Below are 17,398 nucleotides of genomic sequence, written 5' to 3'. Positions count from 1 at the left end.
AAGGGGACTTTTTAAAACAGAGTTACAATCTCTCTGTTCGTTGGCTTTTGCTGCTTTGACGGCCTCCTGTAGCCCATCCGGCATTCAGTTGCCCCTTCACAACCACCGTGCCAGGAACTCTCCCCAGCCAACACATTATCAGCATGAGTTCGAAGTGGCCTACCTTACTCTTGCATTACACTAAAAGAGCAGCCCTGGTCATTTGACTAGTGAGTTTGCCTGGTGTGTTCCGCCTCAACAAAGGAGGTAGGCTCACTAGTGCCCATTTGCGCTTCATATATTTAGATTGAATGCCTAGAGGCTTATTCTCTTATGGAACTCCCTGTCACAAGGTTTCATAGCCACTAGCTTAAATGACTTCAAAAGGGTATTCAGAAAATTTACAGATGATCTATCTATGGTTATTAGTCATAATAACTTCCAGATTTGGAGAGTCATATGTCATTGTATACCATTATATACCTACCTCTGGACTTTACTGAGGCTTTTGCTTGGCCAGTGGGGGGAACTGGATTTGATGGACCTTTGGTCTAATTTGTTGGGTGGTCTTATTTTTTACACATTCGGTTACAAAATGTTAGAGGTCTTTCTTGGTGTAGCTAGTTCTTGTTAAGTGCTGGAAACTGATTATTTATCCCATTTAGTTTGAAAACTGATTATTTATCCCATTTAGTTTGAGATTCTGTGAGCGGAGACTACTAAACTTACATTTGTTTGTAATGTCAGATTTTAATATTTTTAAAAGTCCATCTGCTGTGTCCTGATTTTCTTCCTTATGTTACTCCTGTTAATCACTTGTGTTTCTTCAAGTCATTTGGAATGACTAATATACTTATTGTAGGTGAAATGAATGAGATGCCAACTGGTCAGAACAATTCACACAGTATGATTATCACAGATAGTCCCACATAAGCCTTCTATAAATGATGACTTCAGAAAGGGAGAAGTGGACTTTTGGCATGGATTGTGGCAGCTGCTAAAGTATTAAATCGTTAAGAAATCTGACTACTGTATATCTTTATGGTATAAACTTCTCTGGAATTTAGTTATTGCTGGGGGAAAATGACACCCAAGTTACGGGTCTCTAAGGAACAGGAAGATCCTGATAATTTCCATTCATTATGGTGGGTTTTTATTTAATATAGCTTAGTTTCAGGTTTACAGATATCTCTCTCCCTGTGTCACCTAAATAAATATGGCTGTCATTATTTTAGATGGTTATTGTTTAATATGTTTAGCTTTTGTATACCCTGCCTTTAGTTGGCTATATTATTGAATTTTTGTTACTGTTTAGTTGTCAATATGGTTTCATAATAACTAATTTTAAAACAGGGTGGGTGCAAGCACAATTGAGACATCTTCTGGACATGTTTTGTGTAACATGTCCAGCACTGCGAACACAGCCAAGGAATTGTTCTGTAGCAATGGATGTCTGATCAGAACCTTCTGCCCCAAACAAAAAAGGAATCTACACATTAGCTGCATGCAAGCCTTGTCTGGACGCTTTGCTTAATATCACAGGCGTGTCCCATTCTTTAATGTTGACCAGTCTGATCAACTTGCAGGAACTCATGGGAAGGAGGCCTTACATTGTGCCAAATTCTTTTGAGCATTGTGGTTGTTTCAATTCTCTAGAGTTCACCAGTCAGAATGGAAACTTAATGGGGCTGATGGCAATTATTCCAGGCACTTCAAGTTGGGTTAGATTCTAGTAACAGGCTCTTTGTATGCCAAATGGTGCTGATGACTAATTTATAGCATGCAATTTAAGAACATTTTTTAAAAAATCAAACTTGAAGGTGTTGTTGAAAAAAGTCTGCTCAAACCACCCAGCAAGAACCAGTTTAAAAACATTGGTCAAACTCATGACCTCCATGTTCCAGAAGTTCCTACCTCCTTTGGATCTAAAAAGCACATTGCAATATGAAAGATGGAATTCTGAAATAAATTTTCAGTTCCCACCTCCCTGCCCCCCCTTTTTTTTACTTATCCATTGCACCGTTCCTTAGCTGCTGGCAGATTTAAATGGCAGTACTTGCTCTCCACTGCTAGGCTGTGGAAAGAGAATTTATTCTGATAGCATTAGCTCTCCTTGATTTCCAATGAGCCAGTGTGACATGTCAGTACCCCTATTTGAAAAGGGGAGAGAGGAGGAAATTGCTTGGCTCCGTGCAAGAGCATGCAGGGAGTGGAGCTCTTGTCAACTCGTATAAATATTGAGGATGCCTTTTTCTTTGAAATGCCAATTCCGATCTTTTTAAATTCTCTGAGCCGGAGGGAATTAATCTTCCTGAGAAAGGAGATTATCTATGACAGTAGCAGTGTCAAGCCTAAAGTGGAACTATAAACCAATGTTCTGTAGCCACCTCTTAATACAACTCTTTTACCTGTGATTTTAAACAGCTGAAAGAAAGGTGGAACATGATGGCTGACCCATTTGGGCTACAGTAGAAGCAGTGGTGAAGCAGTGGGTTCCTACACAGCCCTGCTTCCTTCCAAAATGTCAATGAATACATATCCAAAAGACGCCACGCTTTTTACGGCCGATTTCTCCCCTCCTCCATCATGCCCCTACTTCTGTCAGTCCTTATATGGACTGATTACTACAGGAATAATGGCTTGTCGCTTTAATTGAGGATGTCACACACACCTAGGAGTCTCTAAAATGTGTCGGCAAGATGACCCTAGGAACAAGCGCAGGATTCAAAGACTATTAATTGCAGAAAGGGTGTCTTCTCTTGCAAATTTCAAACCTGGTATAGTAAGTATAAACTTAAACAACACAAGCATTTCAAATAAGGTGTTAACAACCCTATTTCATCTGGAATATTTTCTCCGAAAGATCCCCATGCAATTGCAGCACTGACTTGTGTTCTCTGGGCTCCTCACTAAACTAGATATTTTCCATTGATGCTTTACTTATGAATCTCTAGGGATTTCTTATGCTTCTTAATGGTCTAATAGGGTAAGCATTTTTTAAACAACTGCAGGTTGCTATATAATTCATTTGATGTGAAACTTCCTTGATTGGAAAAGATGCAAGATTATTCATACAAACTAGTACCGTGACTGCTCATTTATCCTACAGGAGAATCTGATGCAAGTAAAAGCATATCATGTGCGGGAGAGCAACAGTCACCCTGACATGACTTGAACTGGGTTTACCAAACATGAGCTTCATCTACGTAATAGCAAAATGCATTGATAGTTCAAAAGCAAGAGCAGTATTTTCCACTTTGATGGCAAACACTGACTTGGGAATGGAGTGATTGTGCCCTGCTACTGTGAAGCAGCCTTCATTGAACCCCCAAAATCCATTTTAAGCTCCTGAAAACTAATGTGGCCTGTTTAGCATAAGAGCTGTTTTAAAGGGCAGCATCTGGTGGTGCTGTGTGCTTGCGCACACCCTCGTTCTGCTTCTCCCTCAACTCTCTTTAAGACTTCACCCTACTTTTGCAGCTGGGAAATTTGGGCGGACAGTGCATGCCTATCTGCTGATAGCAGGCTGAGTGGTTCTTGCAAAATCTTAATGTTTCTCCCAAGACATTCCTTATTTTTACCTTGGAATGCAGAAGCCGTGCATTTTACAAGTAGGAGCAGATGGGAGATAAGGAATCCATTGCTCGCTGGTCGAGAACATAAGTTGCATCGCGGAGGTTAAAGACTCAGACCTCAGCTAGGATTAAGAAAATTGGAATCTCGCTCTCTGAGCTCTACTCCTTTTGGGTAGATAATAGCATGCCAGTTCTAACTCGATATAAGGCAACTTCCTATATCCCTAAGGGCATAAAGGAATGGAGCCTGTACTCAGGAACATAGCACAAACGCCATCAGTAGTGGGACCTTTTCAGCTATCCCCATCCTCTTTCCACCTCCCTTCATGTGCTGCTTTTAGCGCTTCAGTCCTGGTTAGCTTGAACCACCTGTCGTACCTGCATTGTGGTTTAATGTCGGCTTGCCAATCAAGAGCAAAGCATAGTTTAAGAGCTAGGCTGGTGAACTGTAATTAAACTACATATCCCTTTTGGAGATGCAATGGGGAATTGTAGTTCAAACAGCCCAGGATAGAAGCATCAAAGCCAGGAAATGGACAGAGGAGCAATGGGGACTGCACTTCTCCCTGGCCTCATAAATAAGGAGCTGAACTGGGCTTAAAAAGTCCCACCTAGATTTCTTTTATTTAAGGTACTTAAGAACAGCTGCACACATAGCTTCCATTTTCTGTACAATGAGGACTCTTTGACAATTATAGCAGCTGCTGACCTAAGGCAACATCCACCATGAATGGAGAGATACAGGTAGCTGAAGCAAAAGATAATATAATTACTAAGTTGAACTTTTTTCCATTTTCACTAGCAGTATCTTGGCAATTACAGCAACATTATGTGAAATTAAGGAAACTTACATGAGCACCTCACTGTGGATTCTCTACACCACTCGAGAGACACAATTAGTACAGGCACACCATCTTAGGCAGGTCTGCATGGAGCAGGTACCATTTGTATGAACTGTTTTCATCATATGGGGGAGCTGGGAGGGCAGCTACTCTAGTTTGCTTGGTTGTGGTGGGTCAAAGACCGAGACATGTGATTGTGAACATCATGCTGGCAGCATATGCAGCAGTCGCAGAGGCATACTGATTCATACAAACGGCATCATTATGCTATTGGCTGGAGCATGAGCTCTCTTAACAGAGCTGCACGCTCCCACAGGCAATTGTGGGAATCTAACATATCAGTCTCAGTATAATTGTCTTCATTCATAGTTCCTACTTAAGAAGAAACAACAGTCACATAAATATCACTGGCTCTGATGCTACCAGCACAGGCTGCCTTCATAAAAATTAAGGATATGATATTGGCTCTGTGTCCTGTCTGCATCATTTCTTGTCTTGCCCTTTTCTGTGTGATGTATCAGTTTCATAAATTCAGGCACACATCTGCACCTGTGCAATAATTTCCATCTAGACAGTAGGTGTGTGTGTGTACACATACATACATACGTATATACAATATTGTGACCCCACTGCTTCACAACGAAAGACTTTAAGCGCATCATTTTCAGTGTTATTTGCAATTATTTCTTGTAGGATTTAAGAGTTTCAGATGGTCATTTTTAATAGTACTTTTGTTTTTAAACCAGGACAGCTGGTTGTCCTCTTCCAGTGAGTGTAAAATGCAACTTATTTGTCGCTGTGTTACTATAGATGTGTTTCTCACTCTATTTACATCTATCATATTAAAACAGACATTTGGCCTATTACTGTTCTTCAAGAAAACAGACTTCTGACAGTCTGATTCAATCAGTTGTTATTGCAACTGCCATGGTTAATATTCAAGAATTAATTTATACCTTGCCAGTTAAAAAATGAGGTGTGGTTCAGGAAACACGTCCCAGTGCAGTGATCGTGGGACAGAAAATGTCAGTAGCCTTTGAAGTAGGATGGCTGCTTTGGTGTGTCTTGAGTAGACTGAATAATTTGGAGGGGACAAAATGCTTTTTTAAAAAAGAAAGTGTTTCTATCTAGTTAAATTAATCAAGATTAAAAGGGAAATATAATTTTCAAAACGCCCATGAGAAGGCAGGCAATGGTTGGTGTTATCTACACACCTTTGCACTGGTTACTTTATCGGGGATTGTATCCACAGTAGCATGTGTAACTAATTTTGGTCAATAGAGCATTCCTGCCCTCTCCCCACTGTAGCTCCCTGTGCCCCTCAGGACTGGGAGGTCTTCTGGAATGGTGAGTGTAGGCTGCAGATTTTTAGGATGCAGTAAGAATAAGCTTGGGACACAGGTGGCACTGTGGGTTAAACCACAGAGCCTAGGACTTGCTGATCAGAAGGTTGGCGGTTTGAATCCCCACGACGGGGTGAGCTCCTGTTGCTCGGTTTCTGCTCCTGCCAACCTAGCAGTTCAAAAGCACGTCAAAGTGCAAGTAGATAAATCCCGCTCTGGCGGGAAGGTAAACAGCGTTTCCGTGCACTGCTCAGGTTTGCCAGAAGCGGCTTAGTCATGCTGGCCACATGACCCAGAAAAACTGTCTGCAGAGCTGACAAACGCTGGCTGCTCGCGAGATGAGCATTGCAAACCCAGAGTCATTCGCAACTGGACTTAACTGTCATGGGTCCCTTTACCTTTAAGAATAAGCTTGGCCATCATTCACAATAGACAAACTCATATTTTGGATCCATCTGTTTGTAGAACAAGAGACTCTTAATCTCAGGATCATGGGTTTGATCCCCATGTTGGTGAAAGATTCCTGCATTTTAGGGAGTTGAACTAGATGAGCCTCATGGTCCTTCCAACTCTACAGTTCTATGATTCGTTATATGACTTTTCAACAGTTGGAAGTAAAAGAATACATCTGTGTTTTTACCTGTTTCTTTTGTTCACAGCCTCCCTCTGAGATCCTGATAACTTAGCAGACTGAGAGCCACATAGTAAGGTAGAGATATTCTGGAGAGTGTTTGTAGACAGAACCGTAGCCTGTGTTACTACAATTCTAAAATGGACCTTTAATAGAGAAAGTTAAACATCCTTCCTGTACTTTTTTTAAAGGCATCTATAAACTCGATTAAATGTTCTATGGGTGCCTTAAATAATTAGCCAATAATAAATAGATTTTGAATTCTGGGTGTGTTTATAGGGAGATGGCCATTTTGCCAAAATGTTTTAACACAGCGCTGAATATCTCCATGGCAGATGAGGATGTAGAACAGCAGGAAAAAAGAGTGACTAGAAAGTAGTTGTAGGAAAGAGTAAATAATAAGAATGAGTGGGACCAAAGTCAGTAGATACAAATGACAATGGCATTGCTGAGGCTACAATAATCCAACTAATGGACCACAGGAGCTGATAGGGATATGCTCTCCATTTGGAGCTAGCAAGGGTTTGCAGCCCAAAGCACTGGTAAGTACTTGAGGGTTAACACAGCTCTTAGGCTTATGTTCCTCTCCTAAACCAAAGACACAACAGTCACGTCTCTTGGGGTTGTGCTACAGGCACCCAGCGGCAACCACGAGAACCACTGTGAGCAAACAAAAAATGCAAAATGAAAGAACTAGAAGAAGCAAAAGAAAGGTAAATGGGATGGGGGTGGGATTTTGAACAGGGTAGATCTAGCTTGTTTAGATGAAGAACTAGCAAGAGGAAGTTGGCCTTGATGTTGCTACTGTGTTGGTCAAAGAAGGGGCTATGCACCTTAGGATGTGTTCACGGGACTCAAGGGTACCTACCCTTCCACCAAAATCTGTAGACTAGCATTCTAGAAGGGTCTTGACAAAGGCTCTGTGCTTCTATACAGGGATCATGAAGAACAGTAAACTACTGCAGGAATTAAAAGATTCACAGCTTTTAAGTGTATCTAATTTTGTAGTGTCACTGGTATATATATTTACAGATTATGGCACAGGCTTATAAAAAAGTAGACACAAAGTTATTTGTATTTAAGCAGCAATTAAATGTAAGATTGGGGCACGGATATTTCATGGTTGCTTCAGGGTGAGATACCCCTATCTAGAATTCCAAGAGTAATTAAAGTTATTTACAGTCCTGTTTTTCTAATATTCGGCTAAGTTGCTGAAGCCAAAGTAAACATTCTTCAATTACTTGGGGGAGGGATTAAATTGCCTTGTGTGTGGGGAATGAAATGATTTAAACTATCCTTCCATTATCTTTTATGCAGCCATTTGAAGTGGTACAGCTTTGTTTTAAAGTGTTCTGCAAATTGCAGTTTCTTGCAGATGAAGCTGACAGTTTAAAAAATAGCTTAAGTATGCATGATGTGTACCTAGAGACCATGTTTTATTGAGTCAAAATACTTTACAAAGAAACTAATGGGAACTATCAAACATAAATCAGCTGGTAAAGAAAAGCAGCTGTATTGTTTATAGACTTGAGTTTGAATTTGTGAAAGGACAGAAGGCATTTTCAAAACACTTTACAGATTCTAAACATTGCCCAAATGTGAACCCAGGTGGGTTGCTAGGTAATGCAACTACAATGTATACATAAAAGGTGACTGAGAATTAATATATATTCGAGAGCATTTAAAAATTCCAATAACACAAGTTTTATTGTAAAGATTAATATGCCTGAAAAATATGAGAAAAATCAGTGATTTTACATCATGTACTATCAGTAGGGATGGGCTGAACAGCAAATCCCAACCTGTTTCAGTCTCACTGATGCTCAATAGGTTTTATGCAGATTTTTTTAAACAATACATGGGAAGTCTGCATTTAGACCATATGCACTTTACTACGTGAAATAGGCCATTCACTATGCAATATATTAATTTCCAAAACGTGTGTTTCTGTGTGCACCTTTTGCAGACTAAAACTGCATCACAAAATCTGGAGAAACAGAAAATCAGGCTGAGTTGCATTCCAATCTGCAAGTAAATTTGGGACTGTTTTATTAGGCCCGTCTGCTGTGAAAAGTGGACCAAATAAATGCCTTCCCCAACCCTAGTTGTCAGCTGAGAAAATGGTGTATTAGTTTGTGCATTTCAAGACCATAGTGGCTTCTATGTTTGCTAGCAGATTATTTCCTTGAGGAAAATTCTCAGTAAAGACTCACCTGCTTCCAATACAAGTAGGTGATAAATGCCCCGGGTCCTCCGTTTTATGAAATATACACAAGTTAACCAGGTTGTCTTTTACATGCATTTTGTTTTATGATCTGTTTTATGTGACAAGTTGATTAGCAACCTAAAAATCTGGAACATAATCTTGATTAAATGGTAATCGGATACACTGAGTATGAATGAGATTCTTAAGCATATAGAAAATCATTGTGTTCCCTTTCTCTCTCTGCCACTAGTGGTTTCCCAGACAAAAACACTTTATTGCTTTAGATTTTTTTTTTTTTTGCAAGAGATTAGTAGTTCCAAAGGCATACTAATAAATGTGTTTAAGACAAATGCAATTTATAGCCACTTCTTTAAAGCTTCTTATATCCTGAACTCCCATTTCACAAAACTGAATAAAAATATGGTGCACACCAATTATACTTTGTTTAAAAATATGAACATATAAAGCACAGGACAGTTTCTGTTTGGTTGAAAAAGCAGCTCAACACAGTTTCCAATATCCATGGGTTTCCCTGGGTGGCAGAAAAAGCCTGAATAGGCTTGCATACATTGCCAAGTGGAAAATGCAATAGGACTAACATTTCCACTGTGTACCTGTAGAAAACCAGCAATGTGAAATCAAGTGAGTTTCTTACTTTGGCAAATAATTGCCTCTCTCAGTCGAACTGACACCCGGCATCAAAACTGGTTTCTGTTGCTTCTGCCCCACAGCTCCAATCAGTGTCAGTTGCAGTGCAATGGTCTTGAAATATTTGGCCCTCACAGTTTTCATGCATGCCTGTCTGCTCCAAACACAAGCCTCCTCCATCCTGTTCAGCATTATGACCTGCATTCCACTTTTCTGCAAACACTTCATTGTTGTAGAGAGGCCCGTCTCCATGCCCAAGAGTTTCGGTTCCTCCGTCTTCAACAGCAGCCAGCTGTTGATCTGAGATTACTGGGAACTGCAAGCCACTTTCAGTTGTGCAGAACTGTGTTTCTGAATTTCTTGCATTTTCCGTAACTTCTAACTCTTGCATTTCTCCTGTCTGGTGCCGCTCTTTGGCACTTAGTTTTGCCTTCAGAGATTTCTTGGCTTGCTTCTGGTGTCTGTCTTCTTTGGAGAACCTCCAATGAAACTGCAAACAGATATAGTGATAAAGGTTATGTTAAAAAAAGAGAGAGAGGCACCAGCAGAAATCTATTTAAATTCAATGCTGAATGTTAATTTAATAAGTGTGATGAGACGAGACAGGTTGTGGATTTCTATTTTTAAACAGGAGCACTTTTTAGGAAAGTGAAATAGCTTGGCTTGTTAGCTCTCCTGTAGGTACATGCTAAGCTTCTCTTAGAAAACAGCAATCTTCTTAAACGGCACATTTTGATCTGCATTTTGAAAATGTGTTAACCTCCCCAATCTCTTCTATGAACTAGTGAAAGTTCGCAGACAGCATATGTAGGATGTTTCCTTTATATATGGCAATGGGGAGCTGTTACGCACCCGGTTTTGTGCATCTTGCCCACGGTAAAGGAATGAACAGTTGCAGCACAAGGTATTGTCCTCCTGCATCCTGCCCTCCAAACTCAGACAGGTGCAAGGTATGATGTTACATTTTTATTATTGTTTTGAAAGCAAGCCCAGGTAAGGCACACACACAGCCATGTTGATTAAGACAGCATTGCTTTTGGAAAAATATGCTTGTAAGAGGAAACCTGGCCACTTATGCAAACAAGTGTTTGAAAAGTTTGGTATGTAAACTATTTTCAAAAACCAGCATGCAAGCCCTCTTTGAAACCATTTTAATCTGAAGTTCTCTCAAGTAAGTACCCTGACGTAGTGTGCTCTTGTCTTAACGTATCTCATGAGCATGTCACATCTGGCTACTGGAGATGGTAGGTACACGGTTATTTCACTATTGCTATTATTATTTCACTCTTCTACCATAGCTGGCAAAAGGCATTAATTTATCCACATGGGTGGATCAGCTCACCCATGTGCGTGTGAAGGGGGTGGGGTGGGGGTTTTCACATCTATAGGAAATGTGCTTTCATTTTGTTTTGTTTTTAAAACCCAAACACAGAAAAAAACAGATGGAAAAGTATGTCTGAAAGTATGCTAAGAATTCTGCTTATTGCTATGATAACTAACCTGGGCCAACATCATGCCAGCCTGTCCACCTCATTCCCAATCTCATAATCTCTCATTTCATCACACAGAAATGCTGACACAGACTTAAACCAGCACACAGATTATATATTTCCATTGCACTGTTATAATTTCATCAAGATTGCTTCCTTCTGTTTATCTCCAAAATACCTTCAAGCTACAGAAAGATACCCGTGTGTGCATGCAGCTGCCCAACTATATATAACCTCCCTATCTATATAAGTCACTTTTAAAAAAGATTGTTTTTAAGATAGAGTTAAACCACGCACATTTAATAATTAGAAAATAACATTACTGAGCCCAGAATGAACAGAACGACACAACAGCACTATGCATAGCTGGATGCTAAGTCCACCCGGTGTGCTTTGGTTCTTTTTTGAAGGTTAAAAGTCACAAATGGAAAAGTTTGTTAGCTTGTAGTCCTACACTACACCTAAGTATATATTCTAAAGTGTGAGTGGACAGCAGTTGAGCTACTCAAGAGTTATGTGGAAATTCAAGAGTTATGTGGAAAATCTAAAGCTGAATCCAGGTGGGGGTGGAGAATCTCATATACCACACAGAATCCAGCTCTCTTGCTGTAATGGGAGAAAGGAGGATGGGACCTCTCACTTATTTTTTCTTTAGTTTAACAACTCAAGACATAGTTCAAAAGTGTTCCGCAAATCTTTTAAACCACAGCAGTGTTAAACAAGCTGTTTCTACTGATGTGGAAAATCAATTAGACTATGACAGCTTTGCCAAAGCAAACACACAGAGCAATTCAAGGCCATATACCTTAGACTGTTTCTTCTTGGTTTTCTGGGGCAGGAGGGGTCTCTGAAGAAAGACGATCTGCTTAGTAGCCAAATTCCCATCCCTATATTAAATATATATATATATATAAAAACACAATCCTACAAATGACTTCCATTTATCCGGAGCGTCCTTTAAAATTCAACGAACATCTCATAACCATCCATTAAAATCAGTGTTTAACAAGATCCCGAACACGGTGTCCTTTGCCAGAGTAAAACGCCAGGATTGGCACTTAAAACATTCAGCTCTCCAGAAGCCTCTTTTTCACTCATGTCTATTGCGTTGTGATACATTCCGACAGTGGTACAGTATACACTTTGTCTGCCAAAATGTTCTGGAGTTGAGGTACAAGCCCTTAATAAATGAGTCATTCCAGAAAAGTCAGTCCACATGAGGGATGTCTTTGAACTGTAATGGATCCTAGCAAAGAAACTACAAGGCCTCTTAAACTGCTGATTAACATATTACATAACTGTGCAACAAAACTCAAAATAAAACTAAATACACAGATTGACCCTTAATTCAACTGAGCTTAAAGGCTCCATGAGCAGATCCAAGAGACCTTGTGGGCCAAGGAAGGAGGTGAAGAAACACAAGCCAAGATGACAGCCAAGGAAAGGCTGTTTCATGTGCTATTTCTGCATATTTACATTGGTGGATTTGACAAAAGAAAATCTGTTCCCACCGCAAGGTGATTTACTGCATGAAGGAGAGCTATAGGAGATAGAGTCTTTATTTATATATGGCCCAATGTGTATTTTTATTATTGTCGGACAAAGCAAATTCAATGGGCCTTGCCAAGACATGGGATAGCTTGCAGCTGGAATGCATGATTCATGAACAAACCAGGATCTGTGTGAATCTGTACCAAGAGGGAACAGCCTAAATGAATTCTAGATGGATAGCTGTGCTCTTGTATCAAGCACTAATGAGAAAAGAAGTGCCCCGTGACACCTTAAAGACTATTGAACATTCAGGGACTAGAGTCTACTTTGTCATGTGCATAAAGTACAGGTAACATCCCATTTGTGCAGGGACTGTATTTCTGGCCCCACGTGCGTCTGCGGAGCGCGCATAAGCCCATGCTGTATTTGGACCACTTCCAGATCTGCAGCAATGGTTGTGTGTGTGGTTGACATCAATCAGACACATGTAAAATGATTGCTACCTGTACATGACAGACCAACAGATGTGTCTGCATTTCATGGCCTTTAGGCTCCACTGTTCACACTCCCCCACTGCCACAATAGGCATGTATCTGCCAACCAATGGACTTCCTCCAACTGATGAAGTGGGCTTTAAACTTGTTTGTTTAAACGTTGGTATTTAAACTTATGCTGTAAAGTGGCTGGTGAACCAGGTCACTGAGATGAAACAGCATCTGAGAGGTGAAAGGGAATGCTCAGCCCCCACCTTCAGCAGGAAAGGAAAGTTAAAACCATTGGTTAGCATCAATTATCTGAGACGGGACTTGCGTCTGAAGCCCAGATATTCTGCACAGCCTGCCAAACGCCTCCTGTTACTCGCCCCACTGGGCAAACAAAGAGGAGGAACTGAAGCATTTCATGCTCGTACCATGATTCTCACAGTTGTGGGCTGCTTTAATGCACACGGATAGGGACCCCATGCTATGAGCAAGGATGGCTTTTATGGCTGACTCCCATAGGCTTTTTCTGCACCGTACCTGTTTGTCTTTACAACTGGAGTGGGAAGCACGCAAGTCAGCTGCCAGCCATATATGGCGAGAGAGTTCAGCAGGGGAACGTAATCTGCCTGCACTCGAGCTCCCTGGGGAAGAGAAATTAAGCCGTTAAGAGTTAAATGTGAAAAGCGAGGCTATTTTATAAAGGTTGTTTATTTACGGGTGAGGATAATTTCTGCCAGTTCAGCAAAACAGGAGAAGAAATAAATACTGAAAAACAAAAGGAATGAAGGGTCATTTTTCAGTTCTTGCTGAAGGGTTAAATAATTTTGTTTAAACAGTAGAAACACATTTCTTTCCATGCTCCAAAACCTTCCGTGTGGCAGCTGATGAATCAGATCAACAGGACTAATTCATTTTGTTTTGTTGGAGATCCCCTGGATGAATGGCCTCCTGCAATATTAGCTGAAAGAGAACAATTACCTCCTTCCAGACAAAAGGGTATTCAAGCAGTACAAAAATCCAGCTATGCTAACCAGGGCTAATTCTGCTCTGAACTATACAAGGTGGAGCTGCTGAGCAATTCTGTTAAAATAAAGCGAGCAACTCTTAAGTTTACACCAGTTGAGCCCAGAGAATAGCTGCTCCATTGATTTCCAGAGCATCTCATGGTGTGTTAAATGACATTATGGTGGTAATGAGTACAGGTCATTTGCATCCAGCAGCATGAAAATATGGATGCAATCCATTTTATTCCTTTTGTCATGCACACAGACACAAGAGCACAGCCTGTTTGTTATGTTTCATCAGCAAATGCACGGGTGAGATAAAAATGGTACCTTTCACTTTAGAGTCTGGCTCTGCCAATTGTCTCAGTTAATATACGAGATCAAATAATTCCCTGCAGTGAAGTACAAAATGGCAGCTATGACAGACCACTCCAGAGAGAGGACTAATCAACAAATTTTCATCTTAGCTTTATAAAATATGCTCCAGTTCACTTACAGTATTATAGCTCTATATCGGTCTTGTTTATTTTTTTTAAAAAAAGCTGGAAAAGCATTTTAGTGCTAATTATCAATTAAAAATTTTAAAAAAACTGATGCCAAGCAATGTCATTTGCACTGCTGTGGATGGAACATAGTGGGATGTAAACACAGAAAATGCACAATATTCCCAACAGTGTGAAAAGTCAGCTGCAATTCTACTTGTACCTTATAACAGAAGAGCAATAGTGCTAGGAGCTACCTATCTGGAAGCAATCACAGTCCACTGGATTAATCCTCGCAACAACCCCCTGAGGTAGGTCACCATTACTCCTGTTTTACAGGTAGGGAGCTAAATTTTGAACCAGTGGCTTGTCCTAGGCTACTTGTCGCTTCTGCTTTGCTACCATGGTTTTGGAATGAAGCCCACCATGCCAAAAAAGTACCCCTTCCCTTAATTTCCCTCTTCTTGATCTCTCTCCTTAACCAAAATTCATTTTGCCTATCACTATCTGCTTTGTCCACTTGATCACAGAATCACAGGACTGTAGAGTTGAAAGGGATCCCGAGGCTCATCTAGTCCAACCCCCTGCAATTCAGGAATCTCAGCTAAAGCATCCATGACAGATGGCCACCCAACCTCTGCTTAAAAACCTCCAGTGAAGGAGAGTGAGTACATTCCACTGTTGAACAACTTTAACTTGTCAGAAACTTCTGCAGCCTAGAATTGCATTAGCTTTTTTTGCTCCTGCATCACACTGTTGACTCATGTTAAGTTTGTGGTCTACTAAGATCCCTAGATCCTTTTCACATGTACTGCTGGCAAGCCACTTATTCTGGTGCAGCTGGTTCTTCCTGCCTGGAACCTGGCATTTGTCCCTATTGGAATTCATTCCATTACTTTGGGCCCAGTTCTCCAAACTGTTAAGATCATCTTGAATCCCAATTCCATCTACTGTGGCATTAGCTACCCCACCCATCTGGTGTCATCTGCAAACTGGATGAGCATCCCCTCAATTCCTTCATCCAAGTTGTTTATAAAGACATTGATGCTCAAAAGGAGTAACTTAAGGAATCCAATTTAAAGACCAGAAATACACAGAACCTCTCTGATCACTGGATACAGATCTGTTTGGCTTTCCATGAAGATGTAATACAAGACTCTCCTCAGAAGCAGCTGGCAGGACCACCATTTACAGGCCGGTCTATGAAGAAAAATGGGGTTGGTGAGGGACGATCAGTATCAGCATAAACATGACCCATTTCCTCTAGAGCATAGCAGGATGCTTCTGACAGCTATCACAATCACAACAGGATAACACTGCCTCCTATATCAAGACCCCGTAGTATCTTGCTGCCAAACAGATTTCTTTCCTCTTGATAAGTTTTTCAAATAGCCCAAAGCCCAAGGGTCCTAGTTACAAGGGAGCACCACCCATTTCTGTCACGGCACGCAACAAGATGTCAAAGCCTGAGACTAAGCCATTCTGGCAAATTGGGGCATCCACTTGGCATCTGCAGAAGCTGTATCATTTCAGTGCTGCACGTTTTTTCCTGTCACAGACTTTTTTTTTCCAATGACACAAGGCTGTAAAATCCAAACTGGTCTCACTTGTCAAACCAGCACTCTCTTCAAGCAGATGCCGTCTTAGACCTTCGCACAAATTCAGGAAGGAAAAAAAGCCAAGCGCTGAACTGAAAGTTCTTTGAACATCTATCAGCTCGAAAAAGGCAAAGGTCAGTTTAAAAGAGCAGTGAGCAGATTTCTAGACAGCCAAGTGCTGCTTCTCTCCACATTGTACTACAAAGTGTTACTGCCATTACAATTGTCAGGTTGCCCAGCCTGCCCTGTAAATTGGATCCTGTTACACGCAAGGAAGTACATTTTCATTTGGTTCAGATTAAGGACCTTCCACAATCCTTGGGAATCATCAGCCTCTCCTTAGCTTCGGTGCCAAATTGCTGAGGACCCCTTACTCCCGGAGCTTGGTGCCATCTGGTGAGTCTGGCTCCCCTAAGGGGCCTTGGGGGGCTTACTCCACAGCAAGGCCACTGAGGATGCCTAGCTGGGCCAGAGGCTGATGGCAGCCATATTATATCACTCACAATGCCTCAGAAGGCAGCTCAACTTATGAGGCACAGAAAAGAAAAACCACAGGTGTCTTCAGGAGCCAAAAAGGCAGCTGTCTGCAGTGGAACCTGCTGAAATGCTAGACCCCATCAGCTGCCTAGAGGTCAGGGCTGCATCAAATAGACTAACATATCACCCAATAGCCGAACACGGGAAAGTGCATTACTTAGGAACATGAAAAGTTGCCCGTATACCTATCTGTCCATCAAATTCATTGTTATCTACACTGACTGGCAGTGGTACCCCAGGATCTCAAGCAGAGGATCTTTCACATCACCTGCTGTCTGATAATTTTAAATGAAGCTCTCAGGGACTGAACCCGCAGTCATCTGAATGCAAAGCATGCTCTCTGCTGCAGAGCCATGCTCCCTTCCCAAGTCTGAACAGGTCAACCAGTTCTGGCCAGTGACAATGTAAATGTGAGAGGGGAAAGACTGAATTGCTTCCTACCCAAGAGCAGCGCTATTAAGCATTTATCCTTACAGAAAGTACCGTATTGGCCTGAATATAAGCCTCACTTTCTGCCCAAATTCCAACCGTGGAAAGTTAAACTGCGCGGAAAGTTAAACCGGCAATCTTACAAGAATTGGCTTTACGAAATCACTGCTGAAACGGATATACGGTAAAATGGAACGGGTGTGAATGCCTGCGGAATTTTAAGGGAGCGGCTTGTATTCGGGTATTGCATTTTTTCCTCCTCCCTCCCCTCGAATTTTAAAGGTGTGGCTTATAGTTGGGTGCTGCTTATATTTGGGTCAATACGGTAGCTCCAGGTAAGGAAAGTAGAGAAAGTTGTGTGTAAGTTGCAGTGTACATGTCATGAAGAAGCCACACATAGGAGCATCTCACAAAACTAACTACATGCGGTTTTCTTGAGTCTTCTGCACAACCCTGCCACATGCCTAAGTGCCTTACGTCAAGGAAACAACCTGTAAAAGTTGCATGTATGTCTTTCACATTTATTTCAGTGGAAATAAAAATGGAAGTTTGTTCAAATGCCGCCAGCAACGATCCTCAGAGTAACTAGAATGACAAATGAAGAGGGCAGAAACAGCATGTAGAATGCACTGCCTCTGGTAACTCAGCAAAATGTGTGACT

General features: G+C 41.2%; 1 protein-coding gene and 1 long non-coding RNA gene across 5 annotated transcripts in view; one reads left to right on the top strand and one right to left on the bottom strand.

Moving 5' to 3' along the window:
* The first annotated feature begins 1,181 nt into the window (after positions 1 to 1,181).
* On the top strand, positions 1,182 to 8,755 carry LOC309353898. The gene is made up of 2 exons (XR_014162128.1): positions 1,182 to 2,761; positions 4,357 to 8,755. It is a non-coding gene; the product is annotated as an uncharacterized lncRNA (long non-coding RNA).
* Positions 8,051 to 17,398, bottom strand: part of RFTN1 (raftlin, lipid raft linker 1) — a 98,746-nt gene continuing 89,398 nt past the window's right edge. For all 4 annotated transcript variants that reach the window (XM_081883273.1, XM_081883272.1, XM_081883275.1 and 1 more), the window contains exons 8-10: positions 13,225 to 13,328; positions 11,520 to 11,601; positions 8,051 to 9,714 (exon numbers count right to left, since the gene is read on the bottom strand). In XM_081883273.1, coding sequence (XP_081739399.1) covers positions 9,253 to 9,714; positions 11,520 to 11,601; positions 13,225 to 13,328 — 648 coding nt within the window. In that variant the 3' untranslated portion in view covers positions 8,051 to 9,252. The remainder of the gene's footprint in view (positions 9,715 to 11,519; positions 11,602 to 13,224; positions 13,329 to 17,398) is intronic.

Source organism: Podarcis melisellensis (genome assembly GCF_964234715.1).
Source record: "Podarcis melisellensis genome assembly, chromosome: 12".
In the NCBI taxonomy this organism is placed as follows: Eukaryota; Metazoa; Chordata; class Lepidosauria; order Squamata; family Lacertidae; genus Podarcis; species Podarcis melisellensis.
The sequence above is the reverse complement of the archived record's forward strand: the minus strand, read 5'-3'. Positions and strand labels throughout refer to the sequence as shown.